General features: G+C 44.4%; 1 protein-coding gene across 5 annotated transcripts in view; it reads left to right on the top strand.

Moving 5' to 3' along the window:
- Positions 1–19,925, top strand: part of TACC2 (transforming acidic coiled-coil containing protein 2) — a 300,109-nt gene that overhangs the window by 242,132 nt on the left and 38,052 nt on the right. For 4 of the 5 annotated variants that reach the window (XM_075348635.1, XM_075348633.1, XM_075348631.1 and 1 more), the window contains exons 9-11: positions 13,397–13,457; positions 13,615–13,822; positions 17,584–17,645. In XM_075348635.1, the coding sequence (XP_075204750.1) occupies positions 13,397–13,457; positions 13,615–13,822; positions 17,584–17,645 (331 nt within the window). The remainder of the gene's footprint in view (positions 1–13,396; positions 13,458–13,614; positions 13,823–17,583; positions 17,646–19,925) is intronic. The other variant, XM_075348634.1, reaches the window with a different exon arrangement.

Genomic DNA, 19,925 nt, shown 5'->3' with positions numbered 1-19,925 from the left:
AGCGTCGCTGCACAAGTTGCTGGTGAGCTCACCAGCAACCAGTGACAAGCCCCCAGCGCAGCGTGGAAGATGCTGCGCTTGGTAACTAAGGTAAATATCGGGTAACGAACCCGATATTTACCTTGGTTACCACCGCACGGAGCTACACGTGCAGAGAGCAGGGAGCAGCGCACAATGCTTAGCGCTGGCTCCCTGCTCTCCTAGTTACAGCACACATCGGGTTAATTACCCGATGTGTGCTGCAGCTAAATGTGCACAGAGCAGGGAGCAGCGCACAATGCTTAGCGCTGGCTCCTTGCTCTCCTAGTTACAGCACACATCGGGTTAATTAACCCGATGTGTGCTGCAGCTAAATGTGCACACAGCAGGAGCCGGCACTGACAGTGAGAGCGGAGGAGGCTGGTAACAAAGGTAAATATCGGGTAACCAAGGACAGGGCTTCTTGGTTACCCGATGTTTACATTGGTTACCAGCCTCCGCAGAAGCCGGCTCCTGCTGCCTGCACATTTAGTTGTTGCTGTCTCGCTGTCACACACAGCGATCTGTGCTGCACAGCGGGACAGCAACAACTAAAAAATGGCCCAGGACATTCACCAACAACCAACGACCTCACAGCAGGGGCCAGGTTGTTGCTGGATGTCACACACAGCAACATCGCTAGCAACGTCACAAAAGTTGTTCGTTAGCAGCGATGTTGCTAGCGATGTTGCTTAGTGTGACGGGGCCTTTAGAGATTAACTCACCTGTGCGCGCTCCCGCTCTCCATGGTGCTGATCGCTCCCGCGGTGCAGCATCCGGCCGGCGCTGACCCCCGCAGCAGCTACTTCCGGGTCTGCTGTGTCGTGCATCATGAATATGCGCGACAGAAATGAGCCGGCTCAGAAGCAGCAGGCAGAACAGGCTGCAGAGGGTCGCTGGAGCCGGGTGAGTAAAAATGATTTTTATTTTAAAAGCATGTTTTTTTCTGGCACATGTCTCACGGACCACACCACTGCGTGGTCCGTAGAACATCAGTGATGCCAGAAAAAAATGGACATGTCTCCGTGCGGCAATCACGCACACGCGGGTACGCCGCACGGAGACACGTGCAGTGAAAAATCACTGATGTGTGAGCAGACCCATTGATTAGAATGGGTCTGCGTATGTCAGTGATTCTGGTACGTTTAAAAAAAAGCACAAACGTCCCAGAATCACTGACGTGTGAAAGGGGCCTAACCTGGAGCAGTACTGATAAGCTGGCTTTGTCTGTGGCTATGGTTTACGAATCCTAAAAGTACTGTATATACTCGAGTAAAGCTGACTTTTATAGCGCTTTTTTATGCTAAAAAAAAAACCGTTGGCTTATACTAGAGTGAGGGTCGCACAAAAAATTATTCTCACCTGTCCTCCGTTCCCTCGGTGTCCTCCTACCTGCTTCTCGCGGACCGCAGACACATAGACCCTTCGATGATATCGGCCAGTGCAGAGGGCTACTACTGCTGTCAGAGCTTTACTTCAGTTGAATGATTTGCGGCGCCGCAAATAATTTAAGTGAAGTAAATAAAGCGCCTACGGCAGCGATGGCCCCCGGTATCGGCCGAGATCATCGTAGGGTCTGTGTGCCTGTGGTCTGCGAGAAGCAGGTAAGAGGACACCGAGGGAATGGAGGACAGGTGAGAATAATGTTTGTATAATTTTTTGGTATATTTTCTCTGATCTGTAATAGTTAAGGCCCTTGGAGGAGATTTTGTCTTCGGTCCCAAGAACTTAAAGTTACGCTGCTGGGATGTAGGATAGGGTCACACAACCATATTTTTGGGTCAGAGAGCGATCCCACAAAACATTGGATCATGTTCAGACCAATGTTAGTTTATGGGGTTGTGCACATGTTCGATATTTTTTCCTTAGATCACAGCATGCCTAATTTGACTTCGTAAATCGGATAGCACTTGGCCGTACAAGTCAATGGGTCCGTGAAAAAATTTGGATGGAAACTGGATAACATCTCAGTGTGTTCTGATTTTCACAGACTGACAGAATGGAGAAGGTGGAGAAATGTTTTTTTTACATCTTCTCCACCTCTGAAAAACTCCCAATTTTTTCCAGTGGGAAAATATATGACTGTGTGACTGTGCGATCCTAGACTAACACTGATAAGTTAATAACTAGGGATGATCGAATACCTCAAATTTTCGGTTTCGCGAATATTTGCAGAAAAGGTCGCCGCTATTCGACTATTCGCGAATATTCGATGCGCAATGTAAGTCTATGGGAAACCCAAATAACAACTATTCGGAACTATTCAGCTTCCCATAGACTTGCATTGCGCATCGAATATTCGCAGAGCGGCGACCTATTCGTCGGATATTCGCGAAGCCGAATATTTGAGGTATTCGATCATCCCTATTAATAACCATCGAGTTTTCTTATGGATTCTGAATCTATGTTAACACAGAGTTTTGAGGAATTTTCTGAAGCTGATCTACAAAATCCTCATCAAAAAACGCTTCAAAAACAGTTGGAAAACTCTTCCTATTCAGTCTTACAGTAAATCCACTTTGCTGTTTATATGAGGAATATTAAAGTATTTTTTTCCTGAAGAGTTTTTTTAAAAACCTGATGGAAAAAAAACAGGTCATGTTACCTTTGAGGAGCATTCTGAAGCAAATCTCCCCAAACTTGGCCCTGTCCAATCAAAAGACTACAACAAAACGCTTTAGGAAAAATCTTTTCCAAAATTTTTCAAAGCTGCTACAGTAAAAGGAAAAAATCCGATAAAAACAGAAGGATATCCTGAAAACGTTTCCGCTTGAAAAACTCAGTTTAGAACATCCCAAAAAACCTCCATGTGCACACAGCATTAGTATATGTATACTCGCTGTCTTTTTCAGACAGGCAAGTTTTTAAATTGGAAATACTGGTGTTTTTCTTATCCTGAAGTTTCTTTTTTTTTTTAGTTTTTTTTGTAATTTTCCAAGCACTTTTTCAAAGTTTTTTGACATCCATTGTTTTTTTCAGCGTTTTCCTAGCATTTTTATTGCATCTTATTTGCTGGCACTAACCACTTGGAAGCCTGAAGCAGTTAAAAGCCGTGCAAAAGCCTGAACATAGGCACAGCAAGTCATCTTTATGTAGAAAAGCATAGGTTCCTTAATTTGAGTGTTTAGATAGGGCTTTTTCAGAATCCGAAAAAAAATCTGACGTATGCTCATACCCTCTAAGGGAATCTGTCAGCAGGGTTTTGCTATTTAATCTGAGAGCAGCATGATAAAGGGGCAGAGAGCCTGATTCCAGCAATATATCACCTACTGGACTGTTTGCTATAGTTTTGATAGAATCTGTTGAAGTAATTCTTAGGCTATGTGCGCACGTGTGCGCTCTGCACCGCACCTAAAAGGTGCGCTTCAGAGCGCGGCTGAAAAGCTGCGTTCTGAAGCGCATGGTGCCGGCAGAGAACGTGCGCTCTGCATGCTGCCTTTCCCTATAGACAGCATGCAAACCGCACGGAAGAAGTGACATGTCACTTCTTAGAACTCAGCAATTCGGGCAGCAGCCGAATCGCTGCGTTCTAATAGGCCACGTGCGCACGGCTCCTGCACAATCTCCATAGATTGTGCAGGGGGCGCAGGACGCATGCAGTTACGCTGCGGTGCAGAACGCAGCGTAACTGCATGCAATACGCACACGTGCGCACATCCCCTGACTCCTATTAAAGTTTCTGGGATTCATTATACGGTGCCGGTGAGGATTAAAAAATACACAGGCATGTCCAAAGCTCTCCAAATGATTTTATTGAGAATCATTTCTTGTATAGCCCTCAGAAATATGGACGTACCATGCATAAATTTAGGTGTTCCTTACATGTTAGCAAATAGTAGAATGTATTACTGTTTAATATACATAAGATACTCAGCATCCACCCAGCTATGCCACATCACCTGAACAAGTCTTTGTTCCAAAAGTGAAATCCCACACAGTAAAGGGTACTTTACACGCTGCGATATCGGTACTGATATCGTTAGCGAGCGTACCCGCCCCCGTCGGTTTTGCGACACGGGAAAATCGCTGCCCGTGGCGCACAACATCGCTAACACCCGTCACACGGACTTACCTGCCCTGCGACGTCGCTCTGGCCAGCGATCCGCATCCTTTCTAAGGGGGCGGTTCATGCGGCGCCACAGCGACGTCACACGGCAGGCGTCCAATAGCAGAGGAGGGGCAGAGATGAGCGGCCGGAACATCCCGCCCACCTCCTTCCTCCCTCATTGCCGGTGGAGGCAGGTAAGGAGATGTTCCTCGCTCCTGCAGTGTCACACGCACCGATGTGTGCTGCCGCAGGAACGAGGAACAACATCGTACCTGCAGCAGCAACGATATTAAGGAAATGAGTGACGTGTCAACGAGCAACGATTTTTCACGTTTTTGCGATCGTTGATCGTCGCTGATTTGTGTTACACGCTGCGATGTCGCTAATGGCGCCGGATTGCGTCACTAACGACGTGACCACGACGATATATCGTTAGCGATGTCGCAGTGTGTAAAGCACCCTTAAGGGCTTGTTCGCACGTAAATGCTGAAATTTCTGCAGCGATTTGGCAGTGCATGTGCGCTTCAAATCGCTGCAGAAACACTGCGTACTGGATGCAGTTTGTCTGCAGATTACATGCCGATTTCATGCGCTCTGGATGCTGCCTCTCCCATAGACAGAGTGGGAGCTGCATCCAAAGCGCACAAATTAATTGACATGCTGCTTTTTAGTACGCACGGATTTGGGTCAAAATTTTAGCATCCAAATCGCTGCGTTCAAAAAAGCATCGTGCACACGGATTATGCACAATCTACATAGATTGTGCGGGGGTTGCAGGACGCATGCATTTACGCTGCAGTGCTAAACGCAGTGTCAATTCATGATATTATGCAACGTTCCCTAAGAACTTTTTGGTTTCCTCTGTTGTTGATGTAGTAGAGCTACATCTTCTGGGCTGTTTATAACCCCCCCCCCCTTCACCCCCTCCCCTTCCCCCTCCACACACACCTTTGACAAGCTGCTTCCTTTGTACACTGTACATTGTCAGCAAGCTGCCAATCAGTGGTTGGTGGTTGGTGATTGGCTTCCACATGAGAATTAGTCCTGTAGTGATAATCTACTGCTGATAAAACACTGATTATATTGAAACTACAGCACACATCTTAGTAACTGACACATTGCTAGAATCAGGCTCGCTTGCCCTATATTATGCTGCTCTCAGATTAAATAGCAAAAACCTGATGACAGATTCCCTTTAAGTTGTAGGAATCATTAGTAACTATATCTATTTGATATTGTGTTGATGGAAAATATTATTTTTTAACTATTTAATTCCATCTCTTCTTTAGATTGCCTTGCCTGGTTGTAGATTTTTGGATAATCTGGAAGAGCCTTTAAGCCTGCGTTCACCAAACCGCAGCAGTCCTGTGTCTGTGCGATCGTCACACTGTATTGATGCTCAATCACTGGATTTTGCAGGGAAATTGCTGTTTCACCTACAATATAAAGTGATTTTGCAGGTGAACAGTGTAATGTCCGCTGCTATGACACAGAGCTGCTGTGGTGTTATGCTGCAGCGTGTCCGATTTGTGTGAACGCAGCCTTAATCATCATAGCCGGGGCTACACAGTTGGCTTTGTGACACCAAGATCTTTTTTTATAAAATAATACAACCATTCTCTATTTTTGGTCACAAATCACAAGCCAGTTTTCCATAATTGTATATGACTCGATTACAACATGTCAGTATTTTATTCTCATGTTCTAAGGCTGCTTTCGCACTGCGTTCCTGTCCCCCTTCAGTGGCGCTGACAAGGCCACTGACTATAATGGGGCAGACGGAGTCACCGTGTGCTCTGTCGTGCACCGTTTCCGGGAGTATACGCCTACTGGAGGTGGACACCCAGACGTAGTAGACTGTGCCAAGGTGTCCACCTCCAGTAAGCGTATGCTCCCGAAAATGGTGCACGACGGAGCACAGGGTGAATCCTTCTGCACCATTATAGTCAGGGGCCCTGTCGACACATACGGAAGCACCAAGAGGACCACTAAACAGGGAGAGTAACGCAGTGTGAAAGCGGCCTAAGGCTAGAGCTCTGTAGAATAATGTCAGTTATAAAACTTTTGTATGCAACAAGATGTCATGCAACCAACGAATAAATTAGAAAATATGTCCCCCCTCATGTTTAGGTGTCATACAGATACCTGTATCTACAGTTGGAACCAGAGGTTTACATCCACTATCTATAAAGACACATCTGCAGGTTTTTCCCTCCGCTCTCTATAAAGACACATCTGCAGGTTTTTCCCTCCGCTCTCTATAAAGACACATCTGCAGGTTTTTCCCTCCGCTCTCTATAAAGACACATCTGCAGGTTTTTCCCTCCGCTCTCTATAAAGACACATCTGCAGGTTTTTCTCACTATGTGACATGAAATCAGAATAAACCTTTCCCGTTTTAGGTCAATTAGGAACCAAAATTATTTATATTTACCAAATATCAGAATAATGAGAGTGAGAATGTTTTAAGGCATTTTTATTACTCTCTGCAAAATCAAAAGTTTACATACATTTCATTAGTATTTGGTAGCATTGCCCTTACACTGTATGACTTGGGTGAAATGTTTTGGATCTCCTTCCACAAGATTCTCACAATAGTTGTTAGTAATTTGGGCCTTCTCCTCTGGACAAGCCATGTTTGTAGGTCGCCTTGCTGGCACCGGCCTTTTCATCTTTGACCATAAATTTTCAATAGGAATGAGATCAGGGCCTTGTGATGGCCACTGCAAAACATTGACTTTGTTATCTTTAAGCCACTTTGTAACCAGTTTGGCAGTATAGTTCGGGTCATTGCTTATTTAGAAGACCCATTTCCGCCCAAGCTTTATGTTCCTGGCTGATGTCTTGAGATGTTGCCTCAGTATTGCCACATAATCTTCTTTCCTCATGATGCCATCTATTTTGTGATGTGCACCAGTCCCGCCTTAAACAAAACAACCCCAAAAGATGATGCTGCCACCCCTGTGTTTCACAGTTGGGATGGTGTTCTTCGGCTTCAAAGCTTCTCACTTTTTCCTCCAAACGTAATGATGGTTATTATGGCCAAACAATTGCATTTTCATTTCATTAGACTACAGGACATGTCTCCAAAAGTTAATGTCTTTGTTCCTGTGTGCATTTGCATACATTAATCTGGCTTTTTTCTGTTTCTTTTGAAGTAATGGCTTCTTCCTGGCGGAGTGGCATTTCAGCCCATGTTCATACAGTACTCATTTCACTGTGGATAATGACACAATCTTACCAGCTTCCGCCAGCATCTTCACAAGGTCTTTTGCTTTTGTTCTTGGGTTGATATGCACATGTCTGACCAAAGCACGTTCATCTCTGGTACACCGAACCTGTCTCCTTCCTGAGCAGTATGATGGCTGGACATTCCCATCTTGTTTGTACAATGGAATCTTGGTTAACGAGAACAGTCCGTTCTAGGACTGTGCTTGTTAACCAAGTTACTCGTTCAGCAAAGCAAGATTTCCCATAGGATATCATTGCAATGCAGACAATTCCTTCCACAACTTGTTAAATGTCCCATCCTGGTCCCCTATTGTGTCATTCCACACATGCACAAACACACACAAACTCACACAAACGCACGTATTATGTTCACCTTACCTTCCGTTCCATTGCCGGTCTCCTGGGACTTGCTGTTCGCTAGTACGGGCTGTGTATCAGGTTACCATAACGACGAGGGATGAACTTCCGCTGCCAGAGCGCTGACATCAAAGGCAGGAGACGCTTGCCTCTGATTGACCAGCGTGCTGCCTTTGAGTAGCGGGGACAGAGGAAGTTCCTGCTTCGTCGCTATGGTTGCCGATGCACAGCCTATACCGGCGAACTACAGGACCCAGGAGACCGGCAATGGAACTGAAGGTACACATATTATGCTCACCTTACCTTCCGTTCCATCGCTGGCCTCCTGAGTCTTGTAGTTCGCCGCGAGGACGTCGCGATGTACCGGCGGACTACAAGAACCATGAGGCCGGCGGTGGAACGGAAGGTAAGGGGAGCATAATACTGTATGTGTGTGTGTGCGTGTGTGTTTGTGTGTGTTTGTGCGTGCTTGTGTGTGTTTGTGTGGTCTGCAAGTGTGGGTCAGATTGCGGTGGATGTACGGAACCGGAAGTGTGTGCGGTGAGTATTTTGCTCGTACAGCAAAGCTTTCTCGTAAACAGAGTTACAAATTTACAGAAAGCTTTGCTTGTTAAGCGAAATTCTCATTAACTGGGTTACTTGTTGAACGAGGTTCCACTGTACTTGCGTATAATTGTTTGTACAGATGAATGAGGCACCTTCAGGTATCTGGAAATTGCACCCAAGGATAAACCAGACTTGTGTAAGTCCACAATTCTCTTCCTGAGATCTTGGCTGATTTCTTTTGACTTTCCCATGATGCTACACAAAGAAGCAGTGTGTTTCAGGTGTGCGTTAAAATACATCCACAGGTGTGTCTCTAACTCAGATGTTGCCAATAAACCTATCATAAGCTTCCAAAGACATGACATCATCATATGGGCTGTCCCATATTGTGTAAAGGCATAGTACTTGGCAAATATAAAATAATTTGGTTCCTAATTGACCTAAAACAGGAAATGTTTATTCTGATTTCATGCCGGATAGTGAGGAAAAACCTGCAGATGTGTCTTTTTAGATAGTGTGTATAAACGTCTGCTTTCAACTGTATATATTATAGCGTATAATCCTATTGTTTGGGGTTTGGGAGGTTTTTTAGCATCTTGTTAAGCAGTTTCTTCCTGGTGTAAGTCGGTGTTTGTGTCTCGTGGCGCCGGCAGGGCATACTTCAGTACGTACGCAGTCTGTCTCTCTGTCTCTATGTCCTTAGGATGTTGAAGATTTCGTGTCTGTCTGTTCTCTCTTGTAAGTAACTTGTCATTTCTATATTCCTAGCTTGTTAACGTCTCCATTGTTCCTGCTTCGCTCAGCATGGATTTTTTCTTTTCCTTGGCTTCTTATTCCTGTTGTTTCCGCTGCCAATTCTGACTTGTCAAATTGTTTCTCACCCACCATAAAACCCCTGCAGTAGATCATATCATGCTTGTGAACATGTGGCGTGTGCGGTCTGTGTGCGCGCCATTGTTATTACGGGGGAGGAAGGGGAGACGTGTTGGGAACAATGTTTAGGAGCTGTTCATTTCTACATTTTTTAACTCATTCTTTACAAACAAACATATAAATTCTCTTTTTTTAAAACAGTCTTATTAATTTTTAGACTTTAAACCAATTCTTACAATTCTGATTGAAATTTTGACATGAGACTCAGATTCTCAGATGCCTATTTTGGGGGTAACACATGGCACCATCTGTTATTGTGACATTAAAAATACTTTTAATTAATCTTATACAGAAAAAGCAAGGTAACAACCAATATGGGTGCCATGGCTTGTGGGTCATTCTCAGGAAGACAACCCCTTTTCCGCTAATGTTGTCAAAGTCACCATCAGCTTGACATTTCCACCTGTATTAAAGGGAGTTTGTCACCAAGTTCTTGTTACTCTATCCAACAGCAGAATAATATAGAGGCAGAGACTCTGATTCCAGTGATGTGTCACTTAATCGGCTGCTTGCTGCAGTTTTGATAAAATCTGTTTTCTCTGCTGCTGATATCCAGGTTTTCGGAATGCTGAGCTCTGTATAACATAGCCTACACCACTGATTGTCAACTTTCTATGTATACTGTGCATAGGCAGAAATACACCAATCAGTGGTAGAGGCAGAGTTATACAGAGCTCATGAATTTGGAGAACTACCTTCAGCAGGTGTACACTGCGCATGGGCAAAAAAACACCAATCAGTGGTGGAGGCAGAGTTATACAGAGCTCATGAATATGGAGAACTACCTAGCAGCAGGTGTACACTGCGCATGGGCAAAAAAACACCAATCAGTGGTGGAGGCAGAGTTATTCAGAGCTCATGAATTTGGAGAACTACCTTCAGCAGGTGTACACTGCGCATGGGCAAAAAAACACCAATCAGTGGTGGAGGCGGAGTTATACAGAGCTCATGAATATGGAGAACTACCTTCAGCAGGTGTACACTGCGCATGGGCAAAAAAACACCAATCCGTGGTGGAGGCGGAGTTATACAGAGCTCATGAATTTGGAGAACTACCTGGCAGCAGGTGTACACTGCGCATGGGCAATGGTACACCAATCAGGGGTGGAGGCAGAGTTTTACAGACCTCATGAATATGGAGGACTACTTGGCAGCAGGTTACTAGTCCTCTAGTGATAATCTCCTGCTGATAAAAGGGATTTTCACATTTACAGCAAACAGCCCAGTAAGTGATATATCACTGGATTAAGGGTCTCTGTACTCTACATCATGCCGCTTTCAGATTTGGTGGCGAAAAATCTGGTGACGGATTCCCTTTAAAGGGTTATTCCCAAGATCTTGAGAATGGGACTCAAAGACACAGAATATGGGTCATGCAGAGCCCATTTCTGAATGGAGAGGAGGAGCCCATCTCGGCATCCGCACAATTCAGTGTGAGTGGAAATTCTCAAAAAAACCAATCCCTTTCTCCAACAGTCCCATAAAAAATGAATGTAGCAGAGGCTGAACATGCGTACCACTGCTCCACTCCAGACTGGACTATGCAGGTCCCTTTTCCCGGGTTCTGATCCCTGCTCTTTGGATTGTTGGGGATCCCAGCGGTTGGACTGCTGGCAATCAATAAATTGTACCCTATGAATGACTGGCGGACACAGAGAGAAGAGGGCCCCTGTGCAAGAACAGTATATGGGCCCTTTGCAGTCCAATATCTCATAATGCACAATTTCATCAGCTTTGGAGGTAGACACTGGCCCCCTACCTCCTGGGTCCCTCCTTGCACCAATGATATGCCCGTCCCTGCTATGGAAATGCAATACCTTACTATCTTGGGAATAACCCTTTAAGTGCAACCTAAAATGAATGGCTATACATTGAATACATATTTGGGTTCAGGATTGATGTTTTTCTGTTTCATAGAAGGAATCTCAAGCAGGGAACCCCCTGAGATAATGTAACATGCGCCACTGCAAGGAAATGTGCTAGTCAGTATTCTGGAGAAGCCGCTGGAGCTCGAATAATGATCAGTTTTCTCATAAACAGATATAATTAAAGGGAACCTGTCAGGTGCAATATGCACCCATAACCACGAGCAGTTCTGGGTGCATATTTCTAATCCTTGCCTAACCGTCCCTGTATACACTAGCATAGATAAAGAGATCTTTAGAAAAAGTAGGGCGTTATATACCCTGACTAGTCCGCCATCTTAGCATGTAAGCAAGCCCACAGGGGCGTACTAACATGTTATTGAATGCAGCATCACCAGCGGTGACGGGTGTACCTGTGTTCGCTGTGACCACGCTTCTGAGTGCCAGACACTTCCGGTCATGCGCAGTATGAAACCGGGTGTATGCGTCCTGTCATAAAGGATCTTTAGAAATACTTTTTCTAAAGATCTCTTTATCTATGTTACTAGATACAGGGACGGTTAGGCAGGGATTAGCAATATACACCCAGAACTGCTCGTGGTCCTTGGTGTATATTGCACCTGACAGGTGCCCTTTAATAAGCCGATTAATAGAAATTTGAAAGGGGGATTCAAATCTGGCATATCCAGGCAATTCCGAAAATTGTCCTTTTGTGGATATGCCATAAATGTCTGAGAAGGGAATTGCCCTTAAACAACCAATGAAGAGTTTAGACTGGTGCATATCGCTGTAGTCAGGATTTGTACACATGGATACCAAAAATGTCTACCATATATTTATATGCACCTCCATGTGTTTCCAATTTTACAGAGATATATGAAGGTTTTTTTTCCTTATGAATTCCAAATGAAAATAACACATACATCTCACTGCAACCTGGATTTTCCCGAGATACATTGCTTTTAGGGAAACATATTGTGCCCTGCAGAGGCACCTAGAGTACAGTCCATATGTGCCAGTCAGGGTTCACGCACATAGTATTGCTGTATGCATGAGCTTTAGGTTTAATGGCAATTCAAGTCATTGAACTTAAATTACAGATCATTGTTGACTGTTTTAATGGCTCATTTAAAAGGGCTCATTCAGTTGAGCGTGCGCCATCGGCCACACATGGAGCTCATTCAGATAAGCGTGCGCCATCAGCCACACATGGTGCTCAATCAGACGAGCGTGCGATATCGGGCACACATGGTGCTCATTCAGACGAGCGTGCGCCATCAGCCACACATAGTGCTCATTCAGTCCAGCGTACGTCATCGGCCACACATGGTGCTCATTTAGTCCAGTGCACGCCATCGGCCACACATGGTGCTCATTCAGACAAGCGTGCGCTGTCGGCCACACATGGTTCTCATTCAGTTGAGCGTGCGCCATTGGTCACACATGGTGCTCATTCAGACGAGCGTGCGCCATCGGCCACACATGGTTCTCATTCAGTTGGGCATGCGCCATTGGTCACACATGGTGCTCATTCAGACTAGCATGCACCATCGGGCACACATGGTGCTCATTCATCTGAGCATGCGCCATTGGCCATACATGGTGCTCATTCAGATGAGCATGCACCATCGGGCACACATGGTGCTCATTCAGACGTGCGTGTGCCATCGGCCACACATGGTGCTCATTCAGACGAGCATGCGCCATCGGCCACACATGGTGCTCATTCAGACAAGCATGCGCCATCGGCCATACATGGTGCTCATTCAGACGAGTGTGCGCCATTGACCACACATGTTGCTCATTCAGACGAGCGTACGCCATCGGCCACACATGGTGCTCATTCAGACGAGCGTGCGCCATCGGCCACACATGGTGCTCATTCAGACGAGCATGCGCCATCGGCCACACATGGTGCTCATTCAGCTCAGCGTGCGCCATCGGCCACACATGGTGCTCATTCAGCTGAGCGTGCGGCATCGGCCACACATGGTACTCATTCAGACGAGCGTGCGCCATCGGCCACACATGGTGCTCATTTAGTCGAGCGTGCACCATCGGCCACACATGGTGCTCATTCAGATGAGTGTGCACCATCGGCCACATATGGTGAACGCACAGACCAATTATAGCCAGTGTGCCAATGCAAATGGACCAGAGTCTGCATGTGAAAACATTGCAACATGCACTCTTCTGGTCTGTTTTTGGAGGCAGCTATCTCGGCCCTCTTCCAGAATACAGACGAGCACATGGATCCAATCACATCTGCAGTTTGCAGACGCATCTGGCCTGTTTTTCAATATGGCCGTCTGATCTCGGCCTTTTAGAGATTTGCTTGTGGCTGCAATGTTTTTTTGAGTTGTTGGTTGACTTTGTTTTATCTTTCCTTACGTTTTAGTGACACATTTAGGGTGAAGAAATCACCAAAGCGTTCTCCAGTTACTGACAATGGCTCTGAGGTATGTTTTTATTAATGAAAACACATGTAATATCATATTTTTCGGCAGTCTCGTATACATGCAAGGAACCTAGGCACTGTACAGAATTTGCATTGTATAGTGCATGAATTTTGAGTAATCTTTTGCATATCATTCAATAATTAATATTTTTTTTTAGGAGCTCACAATACTGTGCAAGTCAGACAACGTTCCCGTAATAGCCTCAGAAGAACATGCTACTGATGAGGAGAAGCTGGCCTCTTCAGTGAGCAGCCAGAAATGGACTTGCATGGCAGTGGACCTAGACCAGGAGAAGCAGGACTACCCTCAGCCGTCTGATCTCACCAGCTTTGTCGCTGAGAACCAGTTCCATGGTTCCACGGACGGTATGTCTCTGTGGACTCCACGTGCAATTATATTTTTACTGTTTCCACTGGCCAGTAATAGTTAATGTATAGATCTCTTTGCCCTTTAGCAAGTCATTCACTAATACATTTTATTGATCAGCTTCAAGGCAGTGATTATCATATCCTGTACACTGAGGGCAAAGCTGTCACAAGGAGGTTTTTACAAACATCACCGACTGGTCAGGATCTGTGGAAACTACAATTCTGGCACTCTGCTTGCTAATAGTGTTGAGTGGACCCGGACCGGAAAAATCCGGATCCGCGCGGTTTGAGCGGCAGATCCGAGTCCGACCCGGACGCGGGATTCCGGGTGCACAATCCGGATTCGGCAATTTTTATTTTTTTTTTATTTAAATTTTTTTTTTTTTGTCTCTCTCTCTCTCTCTCTCTCATTAGCAATCCGCTCAACTCTACTTGCTAACTTCTCTGATGTCTGTGATCAGCGCAGGCAGACTCAGGCGTTGGCCCACAGACTTGTAGTTCAAAATCAGGCTAGCAATAGTTAAGGTACCGTCATACTAAGCGACGCTCCAGCGATCCCACCAGCGACCTGACCTGGCAGGGATCGCTGGTGCGTCGCTACATGGTCGCTGGTGAGCTGTCACACAGGCAGATCTCACCAGTGACCAGCCCCCAGCCAGCAGCAACGCGTGGAAGCGATGCTGCGCTTGGTAACTAAGGTAAATATCAGGTAACCAAGGAAAGCACTTCTCTTGGTTACCCGATATTTACCTTAGTTACTAGCGTCCGCCGCTCTCACGCTGCCAGTGCCGGCTCCCTGTTCCCTGCACTCCTAGCCAGAGTACACATCGGGTTAATTACCCGATGTGTACTCCAGCTGCGTGTGCAGGGATCAGGGAGCCGGCACTGACAGCGTGAGAGCGGCAGACGCTGGTAACAAGGTAAATATCGGGTAACCAAGGAAAGGGCTTCTTGGTTACCTGATATTTACATTGGTTACCAGCGTCCGCAGAAGCCGGCTCCTGCTCCCTGCACATTCAGTTGTTGCTCTGTCACTGTCACACACAGCGATGTGCGCTTCACAGCGGGAGAGCAACAACTAAAAAATGGTCCAGGACATTCAGCAACAACCGGCGACCTCACAGCAGGGGCCAGGTTGTTGCTGGATGTCACACACAGCAACATCGCTAGCAAGATCGCTGTTGCGTCACAAAAATCGTGCCTCAGCAGCGATGTTGCTAGCGATGTTGCTTAGTGAGACGTGGCCTTTAATCTCTGCTGAGCTGTTTGTTATCTCCTTTGATCACATGCTGTGGGGGAGCCAGTCACATTTGCTCTCCTCCTATATATGCTGGCTGGCTCCTTTAATGCCAGCTATAACTTCTCTATACTGGTCTGGTGAGGTGTGATACAGACTTACTGGTGGTTGTAGTACATCATTGCTGTGAGCGGTTGTGGTGTTAACCTTTGTTGTCCTTTTGATGCTGCCCTTCTTCTCTTGCTTTCCTCCTTAGTTTCTTACTGTTTGTTTCGATGAGTTTGCAGTGTGTCTGAATTTTGGGTTTTCCCTGGCTGTCTTTATCTGTGTTGCCATCACAAGGGAAGGGTGAACAGATTAGATCTGATCAGGAGTATAGCCAGGCACAAGACTCCAGCATCTCCACCACTAGGGGTAATCCGGAGGTAAGGGATAGCCTAGGGTCCCCTAGTGTGAGTGACAGAGTATAGGAGCTCCCTGACCCTTGCTATCCTACAGTCACATTGTGATAAGAGCTGTCTCTTAACATTATGTGAAGCTTTTTGTATAAATAAGGTGGAGAATAGGAACCATTTTTATAGTATAAAATGTCGTGTATTTAATTAATTTATACTGGGGTTTTCCCATCTTGTACATTTATCGCATATCCAAAGTATATGCCATAAATATATAGTAAATGCGGATACCACTGATGGGACCCCATCTGTCTTGAGAACAGACCCCTGTTGCGTGCAGCTTTTCAGTGCAGACATGGTTGGAAATCCTATATGAAAGAATGGGAATTGCAACCACCTCTCCATCGATAGCCATAAGTAATATGGCCCCTTGATGGATAAGGTTCCAATTAGTAGGATTCATATCTGAATTACATTTACTGCATATCCTATGGAAGTACTAGATAGCCATTTTGATTGTTAGTAGCTTTAGAATCCAAGAGTATAACTACGGAGAGTGCTAGGATTTCATCATCGCTAAGACCCTTATAGTTACGATCCTGTACAACAATCCCATTAAATGCATATAAATCAATTTTTTTTTTATAAGTATAATTTAAAAAAGATGTATTTAATAAAAATAAATATTTCTAGAGACTCTCAGATCTGTCAATAAATAATAAAGCAGTGCGTCAGACATTTATTTGGACATTCTCACAGTGATTCCCTTGAAATGAAGTAAGGCCTCATTCAGACATCCATTTTTCTTATACAAATTCTACCCTTCTTTTTCACAGATTGCACTCGTACCTATGATAGTCTATGGGGCTGTTCGTATGTCCAATTTTTTTTTTGCAGACTGAGTGATCTGTGCAAAATACGTGTCCAATATTAATCTGAGTGTCAAATCAATGCAAGTGTATGGGTCCGTGAAAAAATTGGACTGCTAAATAAGCAAGGGTACAAAAACGTTTTTTTTTTGGGGGGGGGGGGTTTGTTACTTTTTTGAAAGAAACTGATAAAACCTTAATGAAATTCTGAACACAATTGCTGATAAAACTAGGACCGTTTTTTGAGTGCATGATTCAAATTGTCTCTTCAGGGAGAAAGGAGACGAACGCTAGTGCCACCTATTGGAAGTAGCAATCCTAAAAGTCAAAAGTGGCCCTTTAACGAGCCTTGTCATATGACTTAGGATTTATGCCAGATCAGAACCTCAATTTGCAGACACGGTGTTTTGGGGTGATTGCCTCTCGTCAGTGCAAAGTATGAGTATCTAATGTGGCTTATAAGACGATATAGTGGGGTCTAAGGGGAAAACTCTTCTCCTTGCGGAGACCTGACAAAACAATCTGTCTGCCAGTGAGGAGTCTTTTAGCTGCAATGTTCCTCTGGGAAATATTCAAATTGTCTCTTCAGGAAGGAAGGAGACGAACTTTAGTGCCACCTATAGGAACTAGCAACCCTAAAAGGCAAAAGTGACCCTTTAACAAGCCTTTTTAAATGACTTAGGATTTATGCCAGATCAGAACCTCAATTTGCAGACACTGTGTTTCGGGATGATTGCCCCTCGTCAGTGCAAAGTATGAGGTCTGATCTGGCTGTATGAGAACCTATAGTGGGGTATAAGGGGACAACTTTTCTCCTTGTGGAGACCTACCAAAAAAAAACACAGATGTCTGAATGAGTCTTAAATCTAAAATCAAAATTATTTCTTCTGGAAAGTTAAAGTATATCCCCAGATTTCTTCTTACTGGGGTTAATTTGGCTCAGTACATAGGGAATAGAGGTGTGTAATAATCTTATTTCAATTCTTTAGTATTTTAGCTCAATTAACTGATGTCCTGCTAAAATTGGGCTTGCCCTTATTACATGTAAGAAGTTTATTATGGTGGCTGTCAAGGTGTTGAGAACAACAGTGACCTCTAAAAAAGAAGGGGTACAAGTGCTGCTCAGTGATAAGTCGCTCCGGCTCACAGCAGTGTTGTCAGTTAACATCACTCAGATTGTAAATTTAGAATATTGTCCATGGTATTTTCCAAATTACAATTTTGTTTAAATATTCTTGAATTATTTTATTTTTTCAGATATAGATTATGGAAGCTCATACAGCATAGAATACATGGAGAAGACTGGAAAATGCTCTCCGGTAGGCCCTGTTCTCATGGATATTTCAATATTCAAATACTATCAAGTTTGGGAGATTCATTACCACATTTCTTCTTCATTGAAATAAATTGGAGTTATGGAATTTTTCTCTTCATTCTTAATACTGATTTATTTATTTTTATTGGTCCTTGAAAATTTATATAAAAGAAAATATTTCACCGGAATTCTTTTACCTGAGCACCTTATCCAGCTGGCATTGCTCCGCCGATTCTGGAACGTTTCTTCTCTTTCTCCTATGCCCTTCCATTCCAAAGTTAGGCTACTCAATAATCAAAGTGCAAGTTTTCTCTTCAACCAACTGGGCGTGTACCAAAGAACTTCTCTGTGTGTACCAAAGAACTTCTCTGTGTACCAAAGAACATCTCTGTGTGTACCAAAGAACTTCTCTGTGGGTACCAAAGAACTTCTCTGTGGGTACCAAAGAACTTCTCTGTGGGTACCAAAGAACTTCTCTGTGTGTAACAAAGAACTTCTGTGTGTAACAAAGAACTTCTCTGTGTGTGCCAAAGAACTTCTCTGTGTACCAAAGAACATCTCTGTGTCTACCAAAGAACTTCTCTATGTGTGCCAAAGAACTTCTCTGTGTGTACCAAAGAACTTCTCTGTGTGTACCAAAGAACTTCTCTGTGTGTGCCAAAGAACTTCTCTGTGTGTACCAAAGAACTTCTCTGTGTGTACCAAAGAACTTCTCTATGTACCAAAGAACTTCTCTGTGTGTACCAAAGAACATCTCTGTGTCTACCAAAGAACTTCTCTGTGTCTACCAAAGAACATCTCTGTGTCTACCAAAGAACTTCTCTGTGTTTACCAAAGTACATCTCTGTGTCTACCAAAGAACTTCTCTGTGTGTACCAAAGAACTTCTCTGTGTGTACCAAAGAACTTCTCTGTGTGTACCAAAGAACGTCTCTGTGTGCACCAAAGAACTTCTCTATGTGTGCCAAAGAACTTCTCTGTGTGTACCAAAGAACGTCTCTGTGTGTACCAAAGAACGTCTCTGTGTGTACCAAAGAACTTCTCTATGTGTGCCAAAGAACTTCTCTGTGTGTACCAAAGAACTTCTCTGTGTGTACCAAAGAACTTCTCTGTGTGTGCCAAAGAACTTCACTGTGTGTACCAAAGAACTTCTCTGTGTGTACCAAAGAACCTCTCTGTGTGCACCAAAGAACTTCTCTATGTACCAAAGAACTTCTCTGTGTGTACCAAAGAACATCTCTGTGTCTACCAAAGAACTTCTCTGTGTCTACCAAAGAACTTCTCTGTGTCTACCAAAGAACTTCTCTGTGTCTACCAAAGAACATCTCTGTGTCTACCAAAGAACTTCTCTGTGTTTACCAAAGTACATCTCTGTGTCTACCAAAGAACTTCTCTGTGTCTACCAAAGAACATCTCTGTGTCTACCAAAGAACATCTCTGTGTCTACCAAAGAACTTCTCTGTGTTTACCAAAGTACATCTCTGTGTCTACCAAAGAACTTCTCTGTGTCTACCAAAGAACTTCTCTGTGTCTACCAAAGAACATCTCTGTGTCTACCAAAGAACATCTCTGTGTCTACCAAAGAACTTCTCTGTGTTTACCAAAGTACATCTCTGTGTCTACCAAAGAACTTCTCTGTGTGTACCAAAGAACTTCTCTGTGTGTACCAAAGAACTTCTCTGTGTGTACCAAAGAACGTCTCTGTGTGCACCAAAGAACTTCTCTATGTGTGCCAAAGAACTTCTCTGTGTGTACCAAAGAACGTCTCTGTGTGTACCAAAGAACGTCTCTGTGTGTACCAAAGAACTTCTCTATGTGTGCCAAAGAACTTCTCTGTGTGTACCAAAGAACTTCTCTGTGTGTACCAAAGAACTTCTCTGTGTGTGCCAAAGAACTTCACTGTGTGTACCAAAGAACTTCTCTGTGTGTACCAAAGAACCTCTCTGTGTGCACCAAAGAACTTCTCTATGTACCAAAGAACTTCTCTGTGTGTACCAAAGAACATCTCTGTGTCTACCAAAGAACTTCTCTGTGTCTACCAAAGAACTTCTCTGTGTCTACCAAAGAACTTCTCTGTGTCTACCAAAGAACATCTCTGTGTCTACCAAAGAACTTCTCTGTGTTTACCAAAGTACATCTCTGTGTCTACCAAAGAACTTCTCTGTGTGTACCAAAGAACGTCTCTGTGTGTACCAAAGAACGTCTCTGTGTGTACCAAAGAACATCTCTGTGTGTACCAAAGAACATCTCTGTGTGTACCAAAGAACTTCTCTATGTACCAAAGA

This window comes from Anomaloglossus baeobatrachus, chromosome 5, assembly GCF_048569485.1.
Source record: "Anomaloglossus baeobatrachus isolate aAnoBae1 chromosome 5, aAnoBae1.hap1, whole genome shotgun sequence".
Lineage (NCBI taxonomy): Eukaryota > Metazoa > Chordata > Amphibia > Anura > Aromobatidae > Anomaloglossus > Anomaloglossus baeobatrachus.
The sequence above is the reverse complement of the archived record's forward strand: the minus strand, read 5'-3'. Positions and strand labels throughout refer to the sequence as shown.